We start from the raw sequence: 9,072 nt of genomic DNA, 5'->3' as shown, positions 1-9,072 counted from the left end.
GCTTTTCGTCTTTATAGCCCTGAAATTAAGCTGAGCAATAGTTTTCATTATTTCCTCCTTGTTGCCGAATACAATGATTTCTGTCTCTTTAATTAAAGTAAATGTAATTGCATCGAGCTATTTACTTGCTAAAGCATTAATAGAGTGCGTCTAAGGGACCATAGTCATTTGGTGAGAGAGCTAAGTAAATCTGAGTGTCGTCTGCGTAGCTGTGATAAGCAACATTAATGTCATATGATCACCAATGGCAACAACATAGCCTCTGCTTTTGCGGCTATGTTTAAGGATCTGTAGCAGGTTTAAGTTACACCCGGGCCCCAAGAAAGTGCACTCAGCCTTGCAGCCAATTCTTCCAGTGGGATTTTGCTGCATTGCAAAGAAAAAAAAAACTTTGGCCCAAAAGATTTTTCCATAGGTCACCATGGTGATAGGTAACTCATGCCAGGACAAACATGGCCGGAATTTTTAATCTATGGACTTTATACTTGTAAAACTTTCTTCAAGCTAAGAAAAGCAATTAAAAAACGTCACTGCAACGTCACTGCAAAGTCTACGGGCCAAGCAAAATCTTGCGAGTGGGGCCAGCCGGAGGAACACTACTGAGCATATTCAGTGGGCCGCATCACCGAAGCTTAGAACATTTTTGGGTGAATGCGCCAGGCGAGCGACTCCATTGAACCAAATAGGTGCCATTTTGGGATCCAGTATTCAGTAATTATTATACATCAATGGTTAAACCTCAGTTAAACCAGATCTTCGGCAGGTTTAAATTAAACCGGTTAAACCTTGGATAAACCGGGTCAGCTGCAGGTTTAAGTTGAACCTTGGAAAAACTGGATCTGCAGCAGGTTTAATAATAATGCTTACATATTACTTGTGCTTTTCAGCTTATGTATGATATGCATTGCTGTTTCTAAAGAATGTCATTTTCTCACATTTTTGAGCTGCATAACTGTTTCTTACATAATAATTTGTCAACACGCTGATGAAGGCAAAGGCTGTAATATTTATTGCACCCCCAACATGAAGGTGTTGGACAAAATTTAAAACATACTGATGATTTAATTGTTCAGCACCTTACAATCAATGCTTTCCAGATGGTAGCACTAGAGGAAAGGCCATAGGACCATTCAAATAGAAAGTGAGCATGAATGTGCCTAGAAATTTTATAGCAATCTGGCCAGTAACGCTTAATTTTATGGTTGCAGACCATACCTATACTTACGAATTTAAGTAATTTCGGGCTTATTTTAGGTAAAACAGATACAATTATTCAACAGTTATTTTTTAGTCTGATCAGTTGTGTTGAGTTTAGCACTTGTTAAATGTTCAAAGTTTACTTAAAGTGCTCATATTTTGCTTTTTGGCTTTTTCCTGTCCTTACCTAGGTACTGAGCATGTGCGACTCCCAACAAAGATGGAACAGAAGTGTGATGCCTCACTCTGTAGCTAAAACAGAGAGCTCAACACAGGGTGAAAAGAGGAGCTGCAGCAATGTTCAGTACAACAAAAATATGGTGTTTTTTGAAAATTAAACCATGTAAACCTATTCTGATATAACCTCTAAATACAATTATGAACCTGAAAATGAGCATCATATGAGCACTTTAAATGAACGGCTTTATTTAAACCCAAGTAAATACTTAATTACTTATTTATTTATTTTTGTAAAGCAAATTCCAGACAAGTTCAGATGGCCTGCTGTGAACTGACTAAAAGATTTTAGGTAACTCTAGCTTAGCATTCATTTGAAGTATATCAAAATAATGGACCCGTAAAATATAAAGGTCCCATCCAGCCATTATATTATACCTTGTCTGCAAAGTTTTGACTCTTTGAAAACCATGGATATCCACATTTCATGGAAAACCATTAGTCTTTAAAATATCCTGGTTCAACGTGTTAGTCAAGGGACATATTTATTGACAGTTGCAGTAGAGGAATCATCGCCTGGGGACCATATAAGCACATACTATACTTTATCACAGTCTGGTGTACTGGGACACCACATGGCGCCATTTGACGTCATTTGGGAGATTTGTCAAATATATTTAGGCTTTAGATTTTTGAACATAAAATAGTAAAATGATGATGAAGTTATGCACTGAACTAATGCATTTCTTTCCTTAACACTTGGATTGAGGATGAGGGGTCACAGCCAAGAAAAGGTTGAGAAACTGTGTACTAGTGGGGAAAACACTGAAGAAGGCATAGTTTTCGCATGTTAACTCTGACCATTGAAAAGTGGAGTGTTGCTCAAATAACAGTTGCAGTCCGCGTGTGTGTGTGTGCGTGTGTGTGTGTGTGTGTGTGTGTGTGTGTGTGTGTGTGTGTGTGTGTGTGTGTGTGAGAGAGTGTGTGTTGGGGTGGTAATCTCAGCGGCGCCACCTTAAAAAAACAGTCTCGCGGACCTGTCAATCTGACGAACCAGACAGACCCTGGCTCGCGGCCCTGCTGTGAGAACTACTACGTGATTGGCCGAAAGCAGTAGTCCCTGTGAGACCTGGCCGCCCATTGGCTGCAGCATGTCGAGACACTGACGCGCACGACGTCTCCCCTCTATTGTTATTGTGGCGTGCGCGAGGGGAACAGACAGGATGCACGAGGAGACAGTAGGGCTGATAAAAGGATAAAACAACCGAGAAACATCAAGCTAGCGCTGTACAACGTATGAGAAATAAACACTAGTTCGTTACATTACAGGCATTTATTAAACATTCGCCCTGTAAACGCAGAGCAATCCATAGGTAATACAAAGGAGTATTAACACAGATAGCAGCCCTAGTCAACACATACAATACGAACAGCTATCCGAGTACAACAGCGATCTTTCTGTCCAACTTCTTCTCTCCACTCTGGCTGATGTGTAAGTACAAACTATTTATCTCCATCTTTGCTTTCTCCTGCTCTCGCCAACCAGGATAACCGAAATGTGAGGGGGAAGTCAGTCACATTAGCTTGCTAAATTGTTGCTTACTGTAACCTGCTTCAAATGCTGTTCTGCTGTCTCAGTCTTTCAGTGATAACGTTGCCGCTTATACTGGCCGACATTGTACTGTATAGCCTATTCTGCTTTTTCTATAGCCTACCTTATTTCATTGTATTCGTTAAACTTTAGGCAGTCAGATAAATTAGTTCTATAAATAGAAGTTATGTCTTATATGTATTTATTTATTAAATTAGCTGGGTCTTGAACATGTTGAGATCAAGGGTTAGGGATGTGCGATAAGCATGTTAACCAGTCTGGGATGTCAGTGAACTGCAGTGAATGGCCTGGGCACTGCTCAGGGTGTATACGCACATAGGCTCGGTTCTTCCGACGGATCACACTGTTGGAAGTTTTCATTTGAATTGTGGGGCCCTCAAATTGGTTTTAGACGTTCGGCCAGTATTATAAACAGTAGCCTATGTTTAGTAAGATACATGGACGGGAGGTGTGTGTGTGTGTGTGTGAATGCAGCAACAGTTACCTGTGACTGTCAGCATATAGGCTTCTTATATGCTGTATGAGATATAAAGCTTTAATAAATAGCCATGTTGCAGGACACCCTACTTACCATTAATTGATGTCCCTGTGCAGTGTGTTTGGTTGTAAATGATAATACAGTATCAGTATTAAAACAACTTACAGAGAGCTGCAATGTTCAAATGAGATGCATGTATGTTACATGTATGTTAGGCTGTAATCTCCAAAGGTTATTAAGTACATGTATTCACATACTGTACTCTACCGTTTTGAAGCACTCAACTATTTTAATTTTATGGTGCATTATACTTATACTACATTTCAGATGTAATATTGCACTTTTTACTTTCGTCTTTAGCTAGGCTAAACGTTTTTTAAGGTACAATATGTAACATTTCTGCATTAAAATGTCTAAAAACGACCTATGTTATATATTTTGTTGAGATTTGTTCTTACACTATCCTAAATGTTTCCAACAATGTTCAAACCCAGAGAAAGCTGTTATTTTATTTTAATGACACGGCCCGTTTCCTTTAGGCGCCTGTCAGTGGCGTCATATAACCTTTGACCCCTCTGGTTCCTCTAACTCCCGTCAAAACACGGCACCAGATGATACGTTCAGAGTAATCGTATATCATACAATCTCACAGAAAGAATAACACTCAGTAACTGTTATACAGCTTGCGTTCTGCCACACAGCATCATTTTGTCATTAATTACATGCCACTTACAACACAGTAATACAGCAGAGATCTTATTTATTGATACATTTTAATATCGATTGATCCAGCTTAACGTAATGTGCTACGTTGACAAGTAACGTTAGCGTTAGCTCATGCTAATGTTCGGTGGGGAACGTTAACGTTATAAGGTTAAAGCATGTTCAACACGTTCATGAAGTTATTTTAAGTATAATTGTTTTGATCAAGGTAAAGTTACCGTTAAACAGCACTGGGCTAACCCACGATTAAGTTCGCCAGCTAGCGTTAACGTTAGCTGTATAGATCTATTGCTAATTTAGCCAGCTATCCCACCCTGTTTTTTCTGCCTCACTCCCCACCGCTAAGGGACTAGTTCAGTCGGGATGAGAACGGACAACAGCCCCGGGGACACGACACATCCACAGTTAGCCAGCAGCCAGCCACTCTTATAAACTTACAGCAGTCTGAACCCAGCCAGCACAAACTCCAGCACCGGGTGATAACGATGCTAACGGCAGTAACAGAAGGTTTTATGTTCCGTCGGGGAAACAGACCATATCGCCCCAGGCGTCAGAGTCTGTTGTGCTGAAATTTAGCGGTCTTCTTTACAGTTACGTTTGACCCACAAATGCTGACTGTCCCGTGGACAAAAGGTGTAGGTGGGGAGAGTCCGAAAGCAACACCCGGCAGCCATCCTATTGATGTAGGCTTATACTCGGCCGGTATCTCCGGGGCCGCGGCTCAGCACCGGAGATACTTGGCGGCCAGCCCCAGCTGCGAAGTAAGTCTCTCAGCGGTGTTGAGTAACGTTACAACAAACCCTTTTTCCCCTGGTGCTGATAACATCCAAGACGTGACACTGACGTAAATATATTGTGACATTGTGGTTTTAGCTGCTGGCTAATGTTAGCTTGCTGGCTCGCTAACTGGTCAACTAGCTAGCTACCACAAATTGAATCAAGAAAACGTATGGGGGAAACGGTAGCTACTTTATCAGAATGACAGTGATGAACGGGCCCTTGCGGGCTACCTGCGCGTTGGTGCAGCTGTGGATTTCCTAACTATCTGACCCTGCGCTCAAGAGATAGACATTGTTTCCTAGGTGGAGTGCGTGGCACTGGAAATGAAGCATGGCAAAATTTGAAACACGTCTTCTGTCCACTATGTGGCACTAGAGAACACAAACTAATTATTCCTGATGTTGTATATCTTGTGTAATTCAATTCAACATGTAGACCACAACATGTAAATTTCATGTAAATCGGATGATCTTTGTCAATTAAGGCTGACTTCCTGTTGGCGCTGTGACTAAATATGGGCATGTAGATGTCTTCAGGCCAGTACTCTTATCCAGCATATGAAATTTGGGGCAGATTGGACTACATAAAGTCAAGTTACAACAGCTTCCTGTGTCATGGCGAAACATGCAAATTGTCCACCTCACAACAGCAACACTGTTTAATGTTAGTACAAAGGCTTTGCAATTTGGCATCGTGAAAGTCTTGACATGCTGCTGATCCAATTTGAGAAGGATCTGTTGAGTTTTCTAAGAGGAGTTTTAAAAAGTTCCATACATATAAAGTGCCTAAAAATGGCATGTTCTCACATGACCTATGACATCATCGTTTGAGCTATCGACTATTTCTTTGCAATTTAGGGTCACATTAGTCGGATGATTATACCAACCAAATAGGAAATGGATCCAATAAACTACCTAGGAGGAGTTCGAAATTATTTGCATAAAATACATGAAAAACACATAAAATTCATAACGGCTGACTGCTGGTTGGGCGGTACTATACTTATAGGTATATATATATATGTATATTATACTAAATTAAAGCCTTCCACGCATTAGGGGGCACTATGGAGCCCACTAAACAAAGGCTTAAAGTAATTGTGGGGGCCCTATAGAGCCGATGTGCTACGCCCAAAAAAACGTGATATCAATTGAAATAATTGCTAGTTTGAACATGGGTGCAAACATTTTTGAGTTTTTGTGCATCCTAAAGTCCTCAAACTTGTTTGTAAAATGAAAATGAACGCACAGATTCCAAGATAACTGTAAGGCAAAATTCTTTTTTAATATATTCCTAGAGATGAGAGCAATGCTTCCACTTAATTTCGTGAACATCAAAGGAACTTTGTCCCAACCTAATCTTTACAAGAACAATAGGTTCCCAGGGTTTTTCCTGCATAGAGAAAGCTTTGGCACCCCCCAAAGAGGTTTATAGCCAGCGCCAAAGGAAAATCACAAGCTCCAAAACGTCTGATTTTCAGCAGCCTGCCTCCCTCTCATCCACAGCTGCTACATTTTACACATGCGGCTGGCTCTGATAAGTTAGCTTAAGGCTCTGACACACCAATCTGACGGCCAACCTTCGGCAGAAACCTCCCCGAGTTGATCAAAAAAGTGTCTCGGAACACACCGAAGCGACGCCGACTTGAGCGTACGTTCTGTGTGTGTGCGAGACGTAATACGTCTCCATAACAGCAGGCGGCGCTAATCTGTATTGTCCAAAAAATGAAAACCGGCAGCTGATTGGACAAACGCGTCACGTGGGTCTGGCTGCTCCCGGACTTTACAACTGAGCATAATGGTGGCTTGTTCAGAATATGATCTCATATTGTACTAATATAGTTCACTGAAACGTGTTTCTGAAAACATTTTATCAGACTGCCCGCCTTCCGATTCAACATGTCAAATTGGCCCAAATGAAGGAAGACGGAACACACCGAACAGACTCGAGTCACCGACCTCGCCAGACTGTCCGACGGCCGATAATCTGAGCTCTCCGCTGTGAAGCTAGCACTAAAGGGATCCCCGTTTGCAGAGTCAGCTGTACCGAACTCTCCTGGTGATCATGCTGCTGGGGACCGGCGGTGCAGCGAGGAGCTGATGCTTTCACAACCAGTTAAAAACGTCTCAGTCATGTTAAATAGTATTTCAGTTCCGTGTTTTCATACAGTTGGTTTTAACACCTGATGGGAACGGTACGGGAGTAGGCATGAAAACCAGTTGCAACCACTTTATTGGCATTGACCTGACTACCTGATAAGCTCATACCACATAGTGGACAGAAGACGTATTTCAAAATAGAAAACATTACACTTCATAACGTTTTGTATTCATAGCAATTCAATTCAATTTCAATTCAATTTTATTGATAGTTTCAATAAGACCCCTTACTGTATTCTATTCTATTCTATTTTATATTTTTAATTGTTACCTGCCACCAGAAATTTAAATTTTAAATTTTAAATTAAAATTTAAATAGTTTTTTTATAAATAAAGTATAAAGTTGTTTAAAACGTTTTCATATAAATTGATGCCTAAAAATGTATCAGAATGCAGGAAATGTCTTTGTCTTTGACGCCCATTCTGGGTCAGGAAAAACCCTGGGTTCCTCACACTTTCTGCTGTGCTCGGGGCCTAAATATTGTGGCAATTACTCTCGAGTACTTCATCTTCAATAGTATGTGTTCATTTTGTGTGTGTTTCTATCCTATGGTGTAGTGGCTTGGTGTGTCAGGGCCTTAACACTTACAAGTAGGTCACGATACCAAAAATCTAGTAGTTGGTACCGATACCACCAAAAGTAGACTATACTCGATACCAAAGTCAATACCACGGTGTGTAAAAAAAGAACAATAATACTTAAACATTCATTTCTTCATTTAAATATTATTTAAAAAAATATATAATAAATAATAGTGGCAAAAAGTTTTTTTTCCAACTTTCTGTCACTGTTTTGATGGGGCGTGGAGGGGTTTAGGTGGAGGGGGAAGGAGAGCATGATTTACATGTAGTCTTCTGGACCCACAGCCCGCTGCTCTGGAGCCAAGCATCACCACACAGCCAGTGTTTGGTGGTTGGTGCATACATAAACATAAAGACATTAAGCATTAATATGAAATTAACAACATATACAGAGACAAATATATACAAAATAGCTGTTTCACATTAAGAAAAAATAGGCTGAATGGTTTAGTACAGAATGTGCAAAAATGTTTAGGGATGTGCAGAAAGTTTGGGATATATAATGTGTGCAATGGGCAGGTATATTGTCCAGGATGTAGGTTAAAGGAGAATTTTTACGTTAATCTTGATCGCTATAGCTACGCGAGTACTTTCGATAGAAAAAACCCCGACCTGAATCAGTGCAGGCTACATGGAGTAGCTGCAGCTACGTACTACAAGCGTCCCCTGAGCTAAAACAGCAGTTGTTGGGGCAAGTTTTAGAGTGCCTTTGTGCCTCTTAACAGACGCAAAATGCAATTAATATGTCTGTGCCACATGAACAGGGCCCTTACGTGTCAACAAGATGCGTTTTCAACTTGACAACTGCCGTTTTAGCTCAGGGGACACTAGTACACGTAGCTGAAGCTACTCCGTGTAGCCTGCACTGATTTGGGTTGGGGTTTTTTTTTTCGTTTTAAGTACTCGCGTAGCTATAGCGATCAAAATTAACGTAAAAATTGGCCGGAATTATACAGTATATAATAATATTGACCAATGACGATATGATCTGTTTAAAAGAAGTTTCTATCATATTTTGTCCTTACTTAAAATAACATCATCCCATAAATCATTCATTTACCACATTGTTTTCTCTCAACAAGTTACAGGGCCCCCATAAAAAACATGTGTTGTTAACAAGTGTTAGTTCAGTCAGGACCACTTGGTCCAAAAAATTCATTCATCTGCAGTTTGTATTTGGCGGAATGGCTCTGTTCTGGGGCCTTCCACGTGCATATGTGGAAAGCATGAGGCACACCTCCCTGCCCTTCCATGTGCATACATGGAAAGCCTTAAGCTGGGAGAGCAGCAGGGCAGGATCCCTATAGGGGAGAGAACAGAGCAGCATCAATGACAGAGACACGACATTGATTAAGTCAGACAAC

General features: G+C 40.8%; 1 protein-coding gene across 6 annotated transcripts in view; it reads left to right on the top strand.

Moving 5' to 3' along the window:
- The first annotated feature begins 1,687 nt into the window (after positions 1 to 1,687).
- The window catches only part of si:dkey-222b8.1 (uncharacterized protein LOC560317 homolog), a 54,217-nt gene continuing 46,832 nt past the window's right edge, over positions 1,688 to 9,072 (top strand). For all 6 annotated transcript variants that reach the window (XM_031278946.2, XM_031278945.2, XM_031278942.2 and 3 more), the window contains exon 1: positions 1,688 to 2,866. Coding sequence is in view for 4 of the 6 variants with exons in the window: in XM_031278942.2 (XP_031134802.1) it covers positions 2,863 to 2,866 (4 nt within the window). In the remaining 2 variants the exon portion in view is untranslated. The remainder of the gene's footprint in view (positions 2,867 to 9,072) is intronic.

The sequence above is a fragment of the Sander lucioperca genome, chromosome 16 (assembly GCF_008315115.2).
Source record: "Sander lucioperca isolate FBNREF2018 chromosome 16, SLUC_FBN_1.2, whole genome shotgun sequence".
Lineage (NCBI taxonomy): Eukaryota > Metazoa > Chordata > Actinopteri > Perciformes > Percidae > Sander > Sander lucioperca.
This window is presented reverse-complemented; position numbering and strand designations above follow the sequence as displayed.